The sequence below is a fragment of the Podarcis liolepis genome, assembly GCF_965112155.1.
Source record: "Podarcis liolepis genome assembly, chromosome: 1".
NCBI classification, from domain to species: Eukaryota; Metazoa; Chordata; class Lepidosauria; order Squamata; family Lacertidae; genus Podarcis; species Podarcis liolepis.
The window spans coordinates 130,688,458-130,709,203 of record NC_139554.1 but is presented as its reverse complement, the minus strand read 5'-3'; the positions used below and the strand labels follow the sequence as shown (position 1 = coordinate 130,709,203).

The window sequence follows — 20,746 nt, the reverse complement described above, 5'->3', positions numbered from 1 at the left end:
TAGACACAGCCCACATACAGAATATTTATACGGTCTAATAAAAATGCACCCAGTTCTGTCAACTTCAGAACAGTAAACTATCTAAAGGTGGTTTTATAGCTGGGAAGAATGATGAGCAGTTGGCTCTGATCTAACCACAGTGCATGTGTGTTTTCTGATTTACTTTTCAACAGATTTCCATTTGGCCTTGTGTTTTTATTTGTACCAAACTACTTGTAACTGCAGTGATCTAGAGCTGAGTTAGTTTTTCAAAATCATAATGTCAGAAACCCAAAAATATTTCCTTTACTCGATTATTATTATTATTATTATTATTATTATTATTTCTTGAAAGTGGGAGCCTTTATGACTCAGTGTTTGCAAAGTAACATTCATTTCCCAATAGTACTAGTTGGACAGTTCTGTTCTGAAGGACTCAGACTTGAGCATGAGCATCTTTTATTTTTATTTAAAAATATATATCAGAAAAGTTAACAAAGAACAAGGGAAATGGATAGCTAGATCAGACAAAAATTATTAATGTCAACATCAGGCTACTTTTATGTTTTCCAATTAAATGAAATGCATTAACTTTGTCATATGATTAAATATATTAAATATTTGCTCTTGATACTTATTGGAATTGAGGTTCAGTAGACCTTGCATATCTCCCCCCTCCCCCATATGGAGGCTTCCAGATTAAAAGTGTATTATTTATTTTAGTTTTCCACAGGACTAAAAATAGTAGGTTTTAATTGCATCGTGGGAGAACCTGATCAAGGGTTTTCGGGGTGGAAACTACTTTCTTTCATAGTTCATCAATTTCAATGGTGGTCCACAAAAGAGATTTTGGGGGAGCATCCTGATTGGCACTTTTTACTAGGACCAAGTCAAAGATTATGTGTAGAAGTGTTCATGTTTGAATGAAGAACAAGTTGTTCTGTTGGTTAAAAAGGTAAAGGTAAAGGGACCCCTGACCATTAGGTCTAGTCGTGTTGCGATGCTCATCTAGCTTTATTGGCCGAGGGAGCCGGCGTACAGCTTCTGGGTCATGTGGCCAGCATGACTAAGCCGCTTCTGGCGAACCAGAGCAGCGCATGGAAATGCCGTTTACCTTCCCGCCGGAGCAGTACCTATTTATCATCTACTTGTACTTTGACGTGCTTTCGAACTGCTAGGTTGGCAGGAGCAGGGACTGAGCAAAGGGAGCTCACCCCATCGCGGGGATTCGAACCGTGACCTTCTGATAGGCAAGTCCTATTGGTTATTTTGTTTCAAATAGAGGTGAACGTCTTTTTCCCATTTAGCGTGAGGATAGGAACTGCTGTGCTAACCTCTGAACTCTCCTTGTGGCAGCATCACATAAGCTAAACTGTTTCATTTTATTACATTGCATTAGTTGCCAGTTGATTTCAAGGTCCTCACATTGGCGTTAAGACCACCAGGGCTTCCAATCAGATGTGTAACCTGCTTTATAACTTTGCAACTTTCACCTGAGCAGAGTGATGCGGGAATGACAGGAAGGGGTGGGGTGGAAAAGTCATGTTGTGGTGGCATGCTGCTTGTATTTTCCTGGTTATCTGGGCTCAATGAGTGAGTCTGACTACGAAGAAACTGAAAGAGCAGTAGTAAAAAACCAAAACAAAACCATGGAAGAAGCAGTGCTGTGAATAACATTGGTGGGATGAAAAAGTGGGTGTTCCTTTGGGGACTGGATTAGGGGATCTCTACCATATAGGTGGTGCTGTGGGTTAAACCACAGAGCCTAGGGCTTGCTGATCAGAAGGTCGGCGGTTCGAATCCCCAAGACAGGGTGAGCTCCCGTTGCTCAGTCCCTGCTCCTGCCAACCTAGCAGTTCGAAAGCACATTAAAGTGCAAGTAGATAAATAGGTACCGCTCTGGCGGGAAGGTAAACGGTGTTTCCGTGCGGTGCTCTAGTTCGCCAGAAGCGGCTTAGTCATGCTGGCCACATGACCCGGAAGCTGTACACTGGCTCCCTTGGCCAATAAAGCGAGATGAGCGCCGCAACCCCAGAGTCGGCCACGACTGGACCTAATGGTCAGGGGTCCCTTTACCTTTTACCATAGAACATAACATCCTTCTGGACATCTTGAGGGGCTGGGAGCTGGGGGCACTGTTATGTACACTGTTATGTATACTGTTAGCTGGTTCCGCTCCTTCCTCCTGGGAGATGTTCAGAAAGTGGTGGTAGGGGATGAGTGTTCAGACCCCTGGGCTCTCACTTGTGGGGTGCCTCGGGGTTCTGTCCTCTCCCCCATGCTTTTTAACATCTACATGCAGCTCCTGGGAGAGATCATCAGGGGGTTTGGGTTGGGTGTTCATCAATATGCGGATGATTCCCAGCTTTACCTATCTTTCAAATCAGAACCACTGAAGGTGGTGAAGGTCTGGAGGCGGTTGGAGGATGGATGGCGGCTAACAGATTGAGGTTGAATCCTGACAAAACAGAAGTACTGTTTTTGGCGGACAGGAGGTGGGCAGGTGTGGAGCACTCCCTGGTCCTGAATGGGTTAACTGTGCCCCTGAAGGACCAGGTGCGCAGCCTGGGAGTCATTTTGAACTCACAACTGTCCATGGAGGCACAGGTCAATTCTGTGTCCAGGGCAGCTGTTTATCAGCTGCATCTGGTACGCAGGCTGAGACCCTACCTGCCCACGGACTGTCTCGCCAGAGTGGTGCATGCTCTAGTTATGTCCCGCTTGGACTACTGCAATGTGCTGTACGTGGGGCTACCTTTGAAGGTGACCCGGAAACTACAACTAATCCAGAATGCGGCAGCTAGACTGGGAGCAGCTGCTGAGACCGCATAACACTGGTCTTGAAAGACCTACATTGGCTCCCAGTACATTTCCAAGCACAATTCAAAGTGTTGGTGCTGACCTTTAAAGCCCTAAACTTGAAGGAGCGTCTCCACTTCCATCGTTCTACTGAGGTCTAGCGCCAAGCGCCTTCTGGCAGTTCCCTTACTGTGAGAAGCCAAGTTACAGGGAACCAGGCAGAGGGCCTTCTCGGTAGTGGCACCCACCCTATGGAACGCCCTCCCACCAGATGTCAAAGAGAAGAACAACTACCAGACTTTTAGAAGACATCTGAAGGCAGCCCTGTTTAGGGAAGCTTTTAATGTTTGATGGATTACTGTATTTTAATACTTTGTTGGAAGCCGCCCAGAGTGGCTGAGGAAACCCAGCCAGATGGGCAGGTTATAAATAATAAATAATAATAATAATAATAATAATAATAATAATAATAATAATAATAATAATAATAATTATTATTATTATACCTTGGCTTCCACCCACCCATATTTCTCTGTATATCACTTTTGCTTATGGAAACTTGGAGAATTTTAATTATATTTGTATTGTAATATAAATAACCTCTGATCCAATGGGGGGGGGGCATTTTTTCATGATGATTTGCAATTGACCATGTTTTTAAAAAAGAGAATCAAATAATATGCCTCATTTCCCTCAGTGTATGCCTCTCAAATCATTGACATGCGAAATGCAAATCAGGGCACCTGAGAGGTAGGCATTTATTTAACTCCTGTCTGTTTATGCAGATGTTCTGCTTCTTTGTCTAACAGAAAGGAGAACCCTACTGCAGCGCTCTTTCGCTCGACACCACAGAGCAATTGACCTTTGAGATCCCTCTGAATGACTCGGGTTCGGCCGGACTTGGTGTGAGCTTAAAGGGCAACAAATCTCGAGAGACTGGGGCTGACCTTGGGATCTTCATCAAATCCATCATCCACGGAGGTGCTGCTTACAAGGTATGGGGGGGAAATCAGTTATTTTATTTTAACCAATACTTTTGAATGTAAATATGAGAACCAGTTGCCAGGTTTGTGTGCTCAAGAAACAGTGTGTGTACTTAGCTGGGTCAATGAAAAGTTCCACACACTGCCCCATCATCTGTCTGACCAACAAGAAGCCACCAGAGCTTGATGAGGATGATCATGGATTTTTCCTCTAATAAGGAGTTCTGTAGTGTGGCTTATTCAGGTAAGGCTGGATGGCTGATACTATTCAGCCATGCTAGGAATTGCTGCAGGAGAACTATTAAGTGTGCATATGGCTCTCTGTCACCTTCCTTTCATTCACACGAAGCTTCTTCTTTCACTTTCCCGACTTGGCAGCAACTGCAAATACCCCCTGACTTGAGAACACCAGGCTCCTCTCAACTATTTGCTGCACATTCTTTCCAGTACATGTATCAAGAGTTGCTTCTTCTTAACACCTAGTAGGATGAAAATGAAGTCTCCTGTTTTTGCTTTCGGAAGCCTACACTCCCTCCAAGGGAAGCCCATTTTGCCTCCTCTACTCTTATCAAATTGTTCAAATTCTTATGAAACAATGGTGTATAAAGGTAGGATGAGATAAGTGGGATAAGATACTTGGTTTCTTTAAAAATTAAACCCATTGAGTTGGAGGAAGCTAACCAGACTTCAGTGATAATAGACTTGGCAAAAGAGACAATAATAGATTATTCAGCCCTGCCATCTTTTAAGAATGCGATGAATCAGAATGTTTTGCAGTGAGGATTGGCTTCTCAAAATGACACCATAGAGTCCCATAACGGAAATATTTTAATTGACCTTCTGTAAATGTGTAAGGAAGAAAAACTCCAGAATTTTATTTTTAGGTTGTGTGGCAACAACTAATTTTTCCATGAATATTCAAAATCCTTACATAGAATTCTACAACATGTTCTGTTTCTGCCACGGAAGCTTCTCAGACATCTGTTCAGAATGCATTTGCGAAGGAAGCTGACTTATGCTGAGTCAAATCCATTGGCCCATCTAGTTCAAGGCACCTCCCAAAATTAGAACGTGAATGGTACCTCTTCCTCTCTGCAAAGACACCAGTGCACACACACACGGCTGTCCCATGACCCCAACCATCTAAAGTCCTGCAAGTTCTTTCAGTGCCAGGGATAGAACCTGGGACCTTTTCTGTGTACATATGTTCGTAGTCAACCACCAAGCTATGGCCTGTCTACTTACTATATCAGAGGCGAGCCAGCAGTAAATCACACCATGAAAGCTGGTGTTAACTCTCTATGAGCAGAAACACGATCCACAGGCCTAATGCATCACAGGCGTGTCAGGTTGGAGGATGGATGTGGCTAACAGATTGAGGTTAAATCCTGCCAAGACAGAAGTACTGTTTTTGGGGGACAGGAGGCGGGCAGGTGTGGAGGACTCCCTGGTCCTGAATGGGATAACTGTGCTCCTGAAGGACCAGGTGCGCAGCCTGGGAGTCATTTTGGACTCACAGCTGCACACAGAGGTGCAGGTCAATTCTGTGTCCGGGGCAGCTGTCTACCAGCTCCATCTGACACGCAGGCTGAGACCCTACCTGCCCACAGGCTGTCTTGCCAGTGCGGTGCATGCTCCAATTTTCTCCCGCTTGGACTACTGCAACACTCTGCGTGGGGCTACCTTTGAAGGTGACCCAGAAACTACAAATAATCCAAAATGTGGCAGCTAAAGTGGTGACTGGGAGCGGCCACCGAGGCCATATAACACCGGTCTTGAAAGACCTATATTAGCTCCCAGTATGTTTCCAAGCCCAATTCAAAGTGTTGGTGCTGACCTTTAAAGCCCTAAACGGCCTCGGCGCAGTAGACCTGAAGGAGCATCTCCACCCCCATCGTTCTGCCCAGACACTGAGGTCCAGCTCCGAGGACCTTCTGGCAGTTCCCTCACTGTGAAAAGTGAAGTTGCAGGGAACCAGGCAGAGGGCCTTCTCGGTAGTGGCACCCACCCTGTGGAACGCCCTCCCACCAGATGTCAAAGAAATAAACAACTATCTGACGTTTAGAAGACATCTGAATGCAGCCCTGTTTAGGGAAGTTTTTAATGGCTGATTTTTAAATCTTTTGTTGGAAGCCACCCAGAGTGGCTGGGGAAACCCAGCCAGATGGGCGGGGTATAAATAAATTATTATTATTATTATTATTATTATTATTATTATTATTATTATTATTATTATTATTATTATTATTATTTATTGGTACAGCAACTCATCTCCAGTAGGTCTTACCCCCATGAAGCAGTTTCTGAGACTGAAGCCTCCCCACAGCTGCCTTAGTCCCCTCCTCTACAGGTGTTTTTCTTCCCCAGTCAGAGACTGTGTTTGCACATCTCTCTTCTTCAAGTCTCTACCTATTCTGGGAGACCGGGGGACAGCAAGCTTGTCACAGCAGGGGAAGGGGACACCCATGACTCTTCCCCAGCCTGACTCCTCTCTGCCTCTTGGCCTCCCTCCTCCCCTGCTTCAGCTTCTCCCTCTGATTCTGGTCTTCTCTCTACCACAGACTCTCCCAGCTCACTAAACCCTGTTGCCCCCTCAGCTTCCAGTACCTCCTCTTCCCAGTCCTCTGACTACCTATTGTTGTTCCACCATAACTCCCCAGGCTCTGAGTCTTCTTCCCTTAGTGGTTTCTCCCACCATTTCTTTGCATCCAACCATTCCATGACATACTACTTGCATGTTATGAATATTGCATGCTCTTTGTATGCTTCAGTTTGCCCTGCATTTTTGTAAAACTACACAAGTAATACAAGCCTCTAGGGAGCATGTGTGTGTGTGTGTTTGTGCGGGCAATTGTACCTCCTTTTTATGCATCTTTTACAGATACTTTCCCCCTTACCTTATGAACGAGTTCCTCTGTTTTCTTAATACTGGGTGGAATTATTGCAAGTTTCCGAATCTTATATCTTCTTCTTCATTGCACCCTTGAAAAAGTGGTTGTAGGTATAATCCTTTAAAAGGAATGGCACGTGTGGTTATTTTTTATTTCTACAAAACTTACCTGCAGAGAGTGAAAGTACCTTAGAAAATCAGTTATTGAAAATACTCGCATTTTTTTTAGAGTAACTGCCTTGAATTTTCATGTTTTCATTAAGTGAGTCAAACTCTGTTTTATGCAGCAAACTGCTAAGCCACGAGGGTGCCTCCATAACAACATTCTGCCATTTAGAATTCTTTCTGTGCTGCTTTACATAGTCCCCAGGGGCAACACAGGTGGGCCATAAACTAGCCGAAAAGCAACAAAGAGACACAATTCTTGATTGTAGAAATAAATTCACCGAGCCTATGAATTGAAATAAAGTATATCCCGTTTATGTGAGAAATTAAAAACTACTTCCCCATGTTTTTATTGAATAATTAAAATAGTATTGTGGACAAAAATGTGTGACTTGGCAGGAGTTATATCAGTTGCATAAAACTTAATTATTTCTGAGCTAAACAAATCAATAAAAGAAAGTGCTTCTGGGTTTTTCCACCATGTTGCAACGCAATTAGTATTCTACACTATTGTTTTGATTTGTAAGATTTGAATAGATGTAAACACCCAAAAAGAAACAAACCCTTTCTAATTATTTAATAGTATATTGACTTTCCTAAATAGACATTATTTTTAAAGTCAATTCCTAAAGACACCCCCCCCCGAAAGAAACACTTTTTCATCAAATTATGTACATTTATATCCTGGTACTCCTCTAAATAGGACAGTTTGCTGTATGGCTGATGTATGCGTTATTGAAAATATATTAATCAAGTAATTGGCATGTATGGTGAATACGCAGCACACAGTTACATTCATTCCCTTAAAGGGGGAAAACCATTCAGTTCATTTCTATGAGAAAATGGGCCTTTTTTAAACATCCAAACTTTAGATCTTACTGTTGGTGTTATTTCCTTCGAAGCAAAAATTTAATTTGAAATCTAGACCATGTGGTTGTAAGTTAAGCCTTGTGGGTACATATGCAGTAGTACCTCGGGTTACATACGCTTCAGGTTACATACGCTTCAGGTTACAGACTCCGCTAACCCAGAAATAGTGCTTCAGGTTAAGAACTTTGCTTCAGGATGAGAACAGAAATCATGCTCTGGTGGCGCAGCAGCAGCAGCAGGAGGCCCCATTAGCTAAAGTGGTGCTTCAGGTTAAGAACAGTTTCAGGTTAAGTACGGACCTCTGGAACAAATTAAGTACTTAACCCGAGGTACCACTGTATTTGGATCTCTGAGCTTACAACCCAAGTGTGGCTTTGTCGATTAAGCGTGGCGCCTGCATTGGAGAAACTTAGGACCAATTTCCTTCTCAGCCACGAAACTCAATGAGTGTCTCTTGTCACGTAGCTTTGTGTGAATTAGAGGCAGAGATCTGGGGAAGAACAATTAAGTTAGATCTTCATATACAGCAAATGACATTCTTTTCTTTCCTTAAAAAAAAAAAAGGAATTCATAGAATGGTTGAGTTGGAAGGGACCCCCAAGGTTCATCTAGCTCAGGGATGTCCAACCAGCTGACCACAATGCTAGTGGTCGATCGTGGTCAATTTCCTTTGGGGGGGAGGGGAGAACCTGACCCCTTGCTCCGTCCTTCAATTGCTCATGACTGCAAAAATAGAAGATGGAGCTACTGCTGCATGGTTTCTTGTTCGCTGAGCCTGCTCCCTTATAAAAAGCTCGATATCTGTCCCCCTTAAAAAGCTCAACAACTTTGGGTTCTCCCCGCCCCCCACAATGGGTAGATCACTGCCACTTTTTTATTCTGAGAGTGGATTGCAGTCTCTTGGGAGTACGTTTCCCAGTACATTTCCGAGCACAATTCAAAGTGTTGGTGCTGACCTTTAAAGCCCTAAATGGCCTTGGCCCAGTATACCTGAAGGAGTGTCTCCACCCCCATCGTTCTGCCCAGACACTGAGGTCCAGCTCCGAGGGCCTTCTGGCGGTTCCCTCACTGCGAGAAGCCAAGTTACAGGGAACCAGGCAAAGGGCCTTCTCGGCAGTGGCACCCGCCCTGTGGAATGCCCTCCCACCAGATTTCAAGGAAATAAACAACTACCAGACTTTTAGAAGACATCTGAAGGCAGCCCTGTTTAGGAAAGCTTTTAATGTTTAATAGACTGTTGTATTTTAATCTTTTGTTGGAAGCCACTCAGAGTGACTGGGGAAACCCAGCCAGATGGGTGGGGGTATAAATATATTATTATTATTATTATTATTATTATTATTATTATTATTATTATTATTATTATTGAGTTGGATGTCCCTGATCTAGTCCAACCCTTTGCAACACAGGAATCTCAACTTAAGCATACATGACAGATATCTACCTAACCTATGCTTTAAAACCTCCAAGGAAGGAGAGTCCATCACCTCTCGTGGGAGTCTAAAGGTAAAGGTCAAGGGACCCCTGACCATTAGGTCGAGTCGTGACCAACTCTGAGATTGCGGCGCTCATCTCGCTTTATGGGCCGAGGGAGCTGGCATACAGCTTCCGGGCCATGTGGTCAGCATGACTAAGCCACTTCTGGCGAACTAGAGCAGCGCATGGAAATGCCGTTTACCTTCCCGCCGGAGTGGTACCTATTTATCTACTTGCACTTTGAGGTGCTTTCGAACTGCTAGGTTGGCAGGAGCAGGGACCGAGCAACAGGAGCTCACCCCATCGTGGGGATTCGAACCGCCGATCTTCTGATCGGCAAGTCCTAGGCTCTGTGGTTTAACCCACAGCGCTACCCGTGTCGCTCGTGGGAGTCTACTCCACTGTTAAACAGCTCTTACTCTCAGAAAGTTATTCCTGGTGTTTAGTGAGAATCTCCTTTTTTTGTAACTTGAATACATTAGTTCAGGCCCTAGCTTCCAGAGCAGGAGAAAACAAGCTTGCGTCGTCTTCCATCTGACTATCTTCTTTCAGTGTCCTCTTTCCCCCTCTAACTCCTTCAGCTGTTCCTCACAAGTCTTGATTCCCAGACCCTTTGATCATCTTGGTCACTGTTGTCTGTACACGTTCCAGCTTGTCAAGATCCTTCTTATACATATGAAAGATCACGTACAAATCGGTACAATAGAAAACATCACAGCACCAGCCCTTTCCTTAAAAGTAGGCAGCCCTAATAGAGAAGGAAGTCCTAAAGGGTTGATTGCAGCAAGCTGCTGATTCTGTAGGTTCACCCTATCTGTGCTGAAAAACAGGAGGTATAAAATTGCAAGAAAATAGAATAACAATCATAGAAAGCCTGAATGAATGGCGTGAAATACATTCCATAATGGAATCGAAGGTTCATATTTCTACCAGACTTACCAAATGTTCATGAATGTTGCCAGATAAACTCCTATTCGAATGTGCCAACCATGAGATTATTAAATCACAAACAGATTGGAGAGTTCCACGCGCTAGCCTTGTATATTGTATACACCAGGGGTCAACAGACTTTTTCAGCAGGGGGCTGGTCCACTGTCCCTCAGACCTTGTGGGAGGCTGGACTATATATTTTTAAAAATATATATGATGCAACAGCTCCACGAGCCCCAGTGACTGCTTACCTGTGTCTTGCAAGTGGCAGGGGCTGGCGGCGGCGGCGGTGGGATGATTAGCGCCATGCGAAAGGGCTCCGGAGAGGCGCTGCTTAAAATGATGGTCGCTTGAGCGCTGCTGCTGATGGCACCAACAAAGCCCAGGCCCCTTCCTCCTCTAGGCAGGGCGGGGAGAAGCCAGGAGGAGGGAGGGAGGGAGGGAGGGAGGGAGGGAGGAGGCGCCACCGCCGCTGTGTGAAGGAGAGGGAGTGAGAGGGAAAGAATGTGCACTGGTGATCCACATGGCAATTCCCGGACCGTCCATGGGCCGGATCCAGAAGGCAATTGGGCCTGATCCGGCCCGCGGGCCTTAGTTTTCCAACCCATGGTATACACTTTTAAGAGAGGTTTCTTTTGCCTCCCTTTTAGCGTATACTTGGCAATATTGAAAGAACAGGATTCATTCTGACATGGAGATAATCTTTTAAAGAACACGAACAAAGCTTTAGTGATTATTGAAGGACTCCTGTTTTTACATTAGATAATTGTGTCTTCATTTCAGTTGTTTAGTTGCATTATACCTCTTCCCCTCTGCCTGCCCATACAATACAATCAGGTTCTTGGGCTTGAATCTATTTATTTATTCCAATTGATTTTTGTAGGCAGTGTATGAATTGGAAGGGGTCACATTTATCTATGAGTTCTTATCTACCCTGACCTCCAATCCATTAAAAGAAAACACCCCAACCCACTCTAGTTTGGACACTATTGACTACCATGCTGAATGTGGGAGGGCAAGGACAGAGAAGAGACACACAAACTGATGCTTCAATACAATTTTAATACAGTCGACTCGCAACATACACATATTTTAACATTTGCCAAGCCATTTCAAGTTTACCTGGAGAAAAACAGCGCAGAAAGAGCTTTCACGCTCTCAGACTTGTTTACTGGGCCCTGGAAGGCTCTCACTAGATGCCAGATGGCCTTGTGAGATCTTGGAAGAGCCTTGCAGAGCCCACTAAGCAAGTCGGAGAGCTGGTTTTTGACTATACAGTGGTACCTTGGGTTAAGTACTTAATTCGTTCTGGAGGTCCGTACTTAACCTGAAACTGTTCTTAACCTGAAGCACCACTTTAGCTAATGGGGCCTCCTGCTGCTGCCGCGCCACCAGAGCAAGATTTCTGTTCTCATCCTGAAGCAAAGTTCTTAACCTGAAGCACTATTTCTGGGTTAGCGGAGTCTGTAACCTGAAGCATATGTCACCTGAAGCGTATGTAACCCGAGATACCACTTTACACGATTTCGCCTTTCCATGCTATCTCCAGAAGGTAACACATGCAGAAATTACAAGTCAACTTCACTTTTTCCCTGGTCCTCTACATATATTGTATAATAAGCCCCTAGAAACTATCATAGCATGCATTTCTTTTTTTTGGGGGGGGGGGGAGCCAATACCCTTGGGGAGAAAAAGGCAATAAAAGTTAAAATTCTATCCATCTTTCAAAAAATAGTTCAGGGTGAAATAATTTTTTTTGCTTATTGTGGCAGAGTTCTACCTTGCACAGCACTAGTTTTTGCTATAAAAATTTGAATTAGGTACACTGAAATGAATTGATGCTTTTGAATTATGGTGCCGGAGGAGACTCTTGAGAGTTCCATGGACTGCAAGAAGATCACACCTCTCCATTCTGAAGGAAATCAGCCCTGAGTGCTCACTGGAAGGACAGATCCTGAAGCTGAGGCTCCAATACTTTGGCCACCTCATGAGAAGAGAAGACTCCCTGGAAAAGACCCTGATGTTGGGAAAGATGGAGGGCACAAGGAGAAGGGGATGACAGAGGACGAGATGGTGGGACAGTGTTCTCGAAGCTACCAGCATGAGTTTGACCAAACTGCGGGAGGCAGTGGAAGACAGGAGTGCCTGGCATGCTCTGGTCCATGGGGTCACGAAGAGTCAGACACGACTAAACAACAACAACAACATTAATAGGGGAGTGTAGATGTTTGGGTGGATGTGCACATCTGTAGATGTGAGATTTTTATCTATCTGCATTCAGGCATTCATGTACATGCTTTCCAACCTTAAGACTGGGCTTCCCATTCGTAGCATGAAATTCATAAAATATCTTTAATTTTTCCTTGCTGCTCTTGATTTTATGTGTTTCCTCCTTTAAATACATTCTGCTCCTTCCTAGAGCTGTAAATGTTGTTTGCTTGAGGGTATACATTGAATTTAAGTGAACCGAAGTTCAGCTGTGAAACTGTAACATATAAAATCATTATTTTTTGTAAGGATAGTCCCTTTACAGATAGCTTGTGATAAGTGAGAGGAGAGAATGTGAGTGTGAAGCTAGTCTAATAAATGAGTTTCAGAAATGCCTTGGGATAGCATCCAGGAAAGAGGTTAATACTAAAGCAAATTCAATTTTTTCCCCCACTGTAATATTGTACTAGAAATACTGTTCTTAGTTATAAAGAGGAATTGACTGCTCTGTAAAATGACAGTGTAGATCCTTAGAAATTGCAGGAAATGACTTATCCAGCACTGGGAATCTTCGCCCACTCTATTGAAGAAACAGTGCTCAAAATGCTGACTATCTATAAGGATCAGGGAGTCCATTAAGTTCACCCTTTTTAGAAGTGAGAACTCAGAAGTAGAGACGTTTGTTCAAGCTGTAGCCTCTATGGTATTGTTGAGCTTCTACTTGCAGCCTTTGCAATCTCTCCTTGAGGTGTCTTGTAAACCAGTGATGAGCAGAAGTTAGATCAGCTAGTAGATCCCTGAGTGATTTGAAGTAGATTGATGGGGATTTCATAGTTCCGTTTTTAAAAAGAAATTACGTGTCAAGAATTAATCCTCCTACTCACCAGTTCCTTTAAACTAGGCACATCCAACTTCCAAGAGACTGTGATCTACTCCCAGTATAAAAGAACTGGCTGTGATCTACTCATTGCCAGAAATGAGAAGTGACCAAAGTCTTGAACTTTTTGGGGGAGGGGGATGCCCCAGAGTTGTTGAGCTTTGGGGGGGGGGGGTATTAAAGATCACACAGGCAATCACTTTCCTTAATACCACGATTGACCAGGGACACACCTGCGATTGACCGGTAGATTGTAATCAACCTGTTGGACGTGCCTGCTCTTGATCATGCTGCTGAAATGGAAAAAGCTGGGTAGGTTGGAAAACAAGGAGAATATTTTTATTTTATTGATTCTGTAGTAAAATAACATTGACCTGTTCCAACAAAACTTGCAGTGTGATACATGCTTATATCAGTCACCTATAAGTAGAAGAATTGAACAGGGACATTTTCGGGTAACTGAGTCACTGCCCGCATTGCCATGGCTTCACTGCCAATGACATAGCTTCTCCATAAGTACGTGTGAGTGGCTGGAGGTGACATTATTGCCATATCTGATACATGGGGACCATGCCTTGTCAAAATGACAGTGTTTTGTCAGACCTCTAGCAACCCTTCTATGTTGTGTGAGTTGCTCTGAAAGAACTAGATCCCAAACCTTCCCTTGCCATCCAATCAGAAACACACCTTGGAGTCTTTTCAGATGGAGAGGTGATCCCTAAACAGGCAGCAGTAAACTGCATGACAATTGGTCCTTATGTATAAGGGGGGGGGGTCGAGATTTGCATCTAGTGGCAGAAGGGCCAGAGCAGGGCTTTAGTTTGATGGTCCACCCAATAATATTGGGATCAACATCAGAAATGTGTCACCAAAACCCAGTAAGCTTGTTGCACTCCCACCATAAATGTATGATATGTATGGTAACCTCAGGGTTAGATTTATGATATTTATGGTAACCTCAGGGTTAGATTACTGCAATGCATTATGTGTAGGGCTGCCTCTGAAGCCGGTTCGGAAACTTCAGCTAGTGCAGAATTCAGTGGCCAGGTTGCTCACCGGAGCAAGACGGTTTGAGCATATTACACTGATCCTGGCCCAACTGCACTGGCTGCCAATTAGTTTCCAGGCCCAAATCAAAGTGCTGGTTTTGACCTATAAAGCCTTAAATGGCTCAGGACCACAATATCTCAAGGACTGCCTCTTTCCATACCCGGACCCTGAGATCGTCTTCTGAAGCCCTTCTTCGTGTGCTGCCTCCTTGAGAAGTCTGGAGGGTGGTAATATGAGAACGGGCCTCCTCTATAGTGGCTTCCCGTCTATGAAATGCTCTCCCCAGGAAAGTTCACCTGGCACCTTCATTATACACCTTTAGTTGCCAGGCAAAACGTTCCTTTTTAACCAGGCCTTTGGTTGACTTGATTGACAACCTATCCCCTTTTAAAATGTGGGGTTTTGGGGGGTGTTATTGGTTGTTGTTTTTATTTTGATTATGTATTTTGTGGTTTTATATTTTGGTTTTATTCTGTAACCGCCCTGAGGCCTCCAGGTATAGGGTGGTATATAAATTCAAATGATGATAGTGGTGATGATGATGATGATGAAGGTCTTCTTATAGTCCCACCAGCATTGGGATGAAGTCACAGAAGTTATATAAGAGTGCTTGACCAGGGTCGACTGCTAGAGAAAAGCAGTACCTTCAGCACTGGGCTCTGGCTGAAATGGTCTTTATAGGAGACTGATATTCCATGGCCCTTTGCTGGTATAATAATATTGAGCTAATAATATACCATAGTGAAGGAATGGGTTTCTGTGTAGTCAGTTTGAAACGGGACCCCAACCCCCCTTTTCTTCTTTCTCCAAGGGAGCATTTCTAAAATGCATTAACTTGAGCTGTTGAGCAAATGCATAACAAGAACACAGCTATATAAACAAAGCTCTCTCCTTTATCAGTCACGGCAATGGATGACCTTGGCTGTTCCAGTGGAGTAGGGATGACATGTCTGGGTCTTATCTTACCACACTCTGATGCACAGACCTAGTCCGGGAACAACGCCAGAGTGTGTTCTTGAGAGCCAGTGTGGTGTAGTGGTTAGGAGCGGTAGTCACGTAATCTGGGAAACCGGGTTTGTGTCTCCGCTCCTCCACATGCAGCTGCTGGGTGACCTTGGGCTACTCACACTTCTGTGAAGTCTCTCAGCCCCACTCACCTCACAGAGTGTTTGTTGTGGGGGAGGAAGGGAAAGGAGAATGTTAGCCGCTTTGAGACTCCTGAAGGGGAGTGAAAGGCGGGATATCAAATCCAAACTCTTCTTCTTCTTCTTCTTCTTCTTCTTCTTGGAGTTGGTGACCTCTTGCTCCAAGATAAGAGTATAGGAACAGGAATACTCTTTTATGGTCAGAAGTACAGGAAGGAAAACCCTTTTATGGTTAAGAGTACCAGAGCAGGAACATCTGTGATGTCAACCTGCGTGTACAAGCTGATGTGGCTGGATTCCTGGGGAAGGGGGAGAGGGTGCCTGGAGGATATATATACTGCATGTAATCTCTCAGTGGAAGACAGGAGTGCCTGGCGTGCTCTGGTCCATGGGGTCACGAAGAGTCGGACACGACTAAACAACAACAAATCTCTCATTTCTTTGGACTTGCTGTGGACACACCACACAGGTGCCTTTCTGCTGTCCCAGAGAGCAGAAATAAAGAACTCTTTCTCTGAACCAACCCTCGGTGTCATTTGACCTCCTTCCTCACCAATCGGTAAAGTCTAATAAGTCTACAATAGTTTATTGAACTGTGAATGAACAATGTGCCAATATCCTCACCCTTCATCATTCTCTTCCTCCTTTGCATGTTTCATTTTGGTGCCTTTATCATGGCCTGTTAATTCACAAGGCCTCTTTGTGGTCCTGTAAACTATGGTTATTGGACCAGCATTATTACAGTTCTCACCCTAAGCTCCAAGCTCCAGCTTTCCTGACTTGCAAAAAAGACAAGATCAGCACACCCCAAGCATATCCCACCGTCTGCTCAGAATGGAGCGAGACACCCCTCTACTTGTCCTTAATTTGTAGGACAGACATTCCAAGCTCCATTCGAACAAATCTTCCATAGGTTTGAAGATACTTTTAAGGACTCTGAAATGGCTAGAGCGAAATGTTAACAAAAGAAGGGAGCTTTGTGCTCGCAAAAAGTGGAAGAGCTCTTCAAAACCTCCATGAAAAAAGATCGCAACAATAAAATACTCATTCTTTCCTTCCGCCATTGAAATGAATGATTTCTTTGGTGAGGATTTTATTAGAATACAAAAGATGATGAATACCGTGTCTAATGCCTGCTCTGTGCTTCTTTAATAGAAAGTGGGGGGGGGGACCCCTTATCTGTTACAGATCACATCCTCTAGGTGAATTCCTGCCAGCATTGTCACAGGGCACACTTCCTTTGACTTTGGCCTAGAAACGTTCTTACGGATTCTTCGCCTCCCCAGTATTTAATTATCTCTGTCACTTCTTTCATGCAGTATATTTACATAAAGGATGTGGAGTGGCAGATTTAAAAGGAGAAACCGGGGGGGGGGGGGTGTCCAAATAAAGATTGCATCATATATCTTACTATGAAACCATCACAGTGGAAAATGATTTCTGCTTGTGTGCTGCTGTGTGAACAATTTAAGACTTTGGTATTTGTGCGTCTAACTTTGAGTGGCCCATGTGGCCCAAGTATTTTAAAGAGCTCTTCTCTCATTGCTTGCTGACTCTAAGCAGGGGACAGCATCTTAAAAAGCAGAGACATCACCTTGCCAACAAAGGTCCGTATAGTTAAAGCTATGGCTTTCCCAGTAGTGATGTGTGGAAGTGAGAGCTGGACCATAAAGAAGGCTGATCGCTGAAGAATTGATGCTTTTGAATTATGGTGCTGGAGGAGACTCTTGAGAGTCCCATGGACTGCAAGAAGATCAAACCTATCCATTCTTAAGGAAATCAGCCCAGAGTGCTCACTCTAAGGATAGATCGTGAAGCTGAGGCTCCAATACTTTGGCCACTTCATGAGAAGAGAAGACTCCCTGGAAAAGACCCTGATGTTGGGAAAGATGGAGGGCACAAGGAGAAGGGGACGATAGAGGACGAGATGGTTGGACAGTGTTCTCGAAGCTACCAGCATGAGTTTGACCAAACTGTGGGAGGCAGTGGAAGACAGGAGTGCCTGGCGTACTCTGGTCCGTGGGGTCACGGAGAGTCGGACACGACTAAAAGACTAAACACCAAGCAGGGGAGGTTCTGCTCATACTGCTGTCAGTCAAAGTGGCATGTAATACAGTGGTACCTTGGTTCTCAGACTTAATCCGTCCCGGAAGTCCGTTCCAAAACCAAAGCGTTCCAAAACCAAAGACTTTTTTAATGCTGCACTGACAGATGTGTCCCCCATGTGGTGCCCATTGTACCTTGTTCCTTTCTCATTGACCAAGTATCACTTTGGGCAGGGAAATTAAACCTGTGCAAGACATTGCAGTAAATAAGATATTTGAGGTTTCTCTCTCCCCCCCCCCCCCGTTCTTCACTGAAACATGCACACAGTTCTATGAGGTGGTCTTGCTGTCTTCACTCCAAACTTACAAAAGATATTTCGCCTTAAAATGGCAACTAATTTTTTTTTTTGTTAGAGCGTTTATTAATTTTCCAATAAAAACATCCAAGTAACATTCAAATCATAATCATAGTCCAATAAAAAAAAAACTAAAATAAAAAATCCAATTGTCTTCCGAATTTAGTTCTGATTTTGTGGCTTCCCACGGCCTGAACTTCGTGTCATCCTTGCGCAGGGGCCATGCTAATCTTCTCTTTATCGTTCCAATTTTAGTATATGTGCTGCCGAAGCAAGCACACTGCCTGAACTTCAAAGCAACTCCGAAACCTCAATCCTGCCTCTCACGATATTTCTATATCCGATTTTATCTCTCCAAACTAAAACCATATGACAACTATTAATGCAATGTTTGTATTTTCAAAAAAAGAATACCAAAAAAGTACTGCAAGTTTTCTTTACTTACTGAATAAAATTGCAACTTCCTCTTATTGCATACACATAGGTAAAGGTAAAGGGACACCTGACCATTAGGTCCAGTCGTGACTGACTCTGGGGTAGCAGCACTCATCTCGCTTTATTGGCCAAGGGAGCCGGCGTACAGCTTCTGGGTCATGTGGCCAGCATGACTAAGCCGCTTCTGGCAAACCAGAGCAGCGTACAGAAACGTCGTTTACCTTCCCCCCGGAGCGGTACCTATTTATCTACTTGCACTTGCTTTTGAACTACTAGGTTGGCAGGAGCTGAGACCGAGCAACAGGAGCTCACCCCGTTGCGGGGATTCGAACTGCCAACCTTCTGATCAGCAAGTCCTAGGCTCTGTGGTTTAACCCACAGCGCCACCCGCGTCCCTCTATTGCATACACATGTGTATTGCATACACATGCAGCCACACAAAAAGTCTTTTTCTTGAATTGTTTTTGCAACCTGCCCTGGGATCCCAACAATGGAAGGTGGGCTTTAACAAATAAAGGTTGGGGGGAAATTATGGTAAATAATAACACTAAAAAGAATAGCAACACAATTGTCCAAACTTACTGATTCAAGGGAAAATGGGAAAAGGAACAATTGCAAAAAAATAAAAATGGGCCCAATCTATTTGTTAAATTTGCACCCTGCCCTTTCACCCAGAGAAGCCCATTATAATGCAACTTTATAGTGTATATGATACAATAATTTAAAATAGATTCATTTAACACCTTTTTGCTGCTAAAATAAAATTAGGTGTGATAGTGTAATTACCAGAGTAATTGTGGACACTTAAGTTTAATGGAGTAGATACTTAAAAATTCTTTAAAATGTTAAAGTTTAGGTTTTACTTTTTTATATGATGATATGTTGAATTGTTGGTAATGTTAATTCTGACACATTTGCATAATATTTGTGTCTAGTATGTATATTTATAGAAATGTGTCTACATTTGTATTTTTACAAGCAAAAATAAAAGAAAATACACATTTCAATGTGTGATATTCCAGAAGCTAATACAACTTTACTGTCATGACGTGTCTATGAAACCACTGCTGACATGTAAATTTTTCAGCACTTTAAAAAGCAGAATGTTAACGTGAATATATTTTGCGGTGTTGTGACTTAAACATATATGTTGTGTATACACTAATAGTGACAATACAAGGTTGTCAAAATGTTTATAAATGTTCCCAGTTGTGTCCAAGATTGAGATTCTGGTTGTGAAGGATGTTGCACCATTCATGAAACGTTTTGTTGCCTAGATTAGAACTATTTTGTTTGCTGTAAGTTTCCATCTCTTGTCTCACTAATTTGGTTTATCCCCCCCCCCATCCTGTTCATAACCCATTTTTTCCTTCCCTCATTGGTTGTGCGGTAGTGCTCATGGTTCTTGTAACAGCTTTCATCACTAGTTATAAGGAGAAAATGCTTAGTTAGATGTAGCATCAATGTAACACAAATACATTGAATGCTTTTAACGATGGGTGTATCTGAATTGCAAATATACATATTATGGACCACTAAGATATATGAGAAATGTAAGCAACCCTGACGAGTGCTTATAGAAAACTCTTAATGAGGTTATGATTGAATCAAATTCACTGTAAGCAGCCTAATGGTTTTTCAATTCTGCTTCCTCTACTATGGGTCTTTTTTTTTTTTTACCGCAAACCCTTTCAGCCCATATTAGGTTTCTTCAGGTTTATGGCATCAACATGAATAATTTGAACTAAGATGTCTCTCAGATAAGAAAAACCACTTCCTTAATAAAGAAGTACTACCATATCTCTATGATTGAGAGAAATGTTGTATACTGTAGGGCATATGAATCAGTGGCGGGTGCTGGATCTTGAAATGACTTGCGTGGCACGCTTCCATTTATTTCAATTTTCCTTGCTATCCTAAAGAAACCTGTGGCTTCAGTACCACAGATCTCCATGTGAGATGCGACAAATAGATTGAGGATGCGCTTGGCACTTCATCACGGTTGTACCATCTGTCTTACGGCAGGGATGGGGAATCTGTTGCCCTCCAGATGTTGATGAACTCCCATCAGGATGGCTAATGGTCAAGGATCATGGGAGCTGTAGCTCAGTAACTTCTGGACAGCCTCGTCCCCTGGTGTATTGTAGGTCGCCACTCAAAATCTGGTTGGTGGTCAGAGATTTGCCGTATTTTTTGCTCTATAAGACTCACTTTTTCCCTCCTAAAAAGTAAGGGGAAATGTGTGTGCGTCTTATGGAGCAAATGCAGACTGCGCAGCTATCCCAGAAGCCAGAATAGCAAGAGGGATTGCTGCTTTCACTGCGCAGTGGATCCCTCTTGCTGTTCTGGCTTCTGAGATTCAGAATATTTTTTTTCTTGTTTTCCTCCTCCAAAAACTAGGTGCGTTTTGTGGTCTGGTGCGTCTTATAGAGCAACAAATATGGTATTTATTTTTTAATGGCGAATTAAAATCCAAATATTGCCTTGGACCTGTGAAAGTCTTCTAGGTATGCATTGACGCTCTTCCATTTTTCTTCA

General features: G+C 43.4%; 1 protein-coding gene and 1 long non-coding RNA gene across 3 annotated transcripts in view; one reads left to right on the top strand and one right to left on the bottom strand.

Annotated features, from left to right (window-relative positions):
* Positions 1 to 20,746, top strand: part of PARD3B (par-3 family cell polarity regulator beta) — a 579,832-nt gene that overhangs the window by 207,470 nt on the left and 351,616 nt on the right. For both annotated transcript variants that reach the window (XM_083472433.1, XM_083472434.1), the window contains exon 11: positions 3,588 to 3,773. In XM_083472433.1, coding sequence (XP_083328559.1) covers positions 3,588 to 3,773 — 186 coding nt within the window. The remainder of the gene's footprint in view (positions 1 to 3,587; positions 3,774 to 20,746) is intronic.
* The window catches only part of LOC310693554, a 278,269-nt gene that overhangs the window by 109,363 nt on the left and 148,160 nt on the right, over positions 1 to 20,746 (bottom strand). The window lies entirely within an intron of this gene.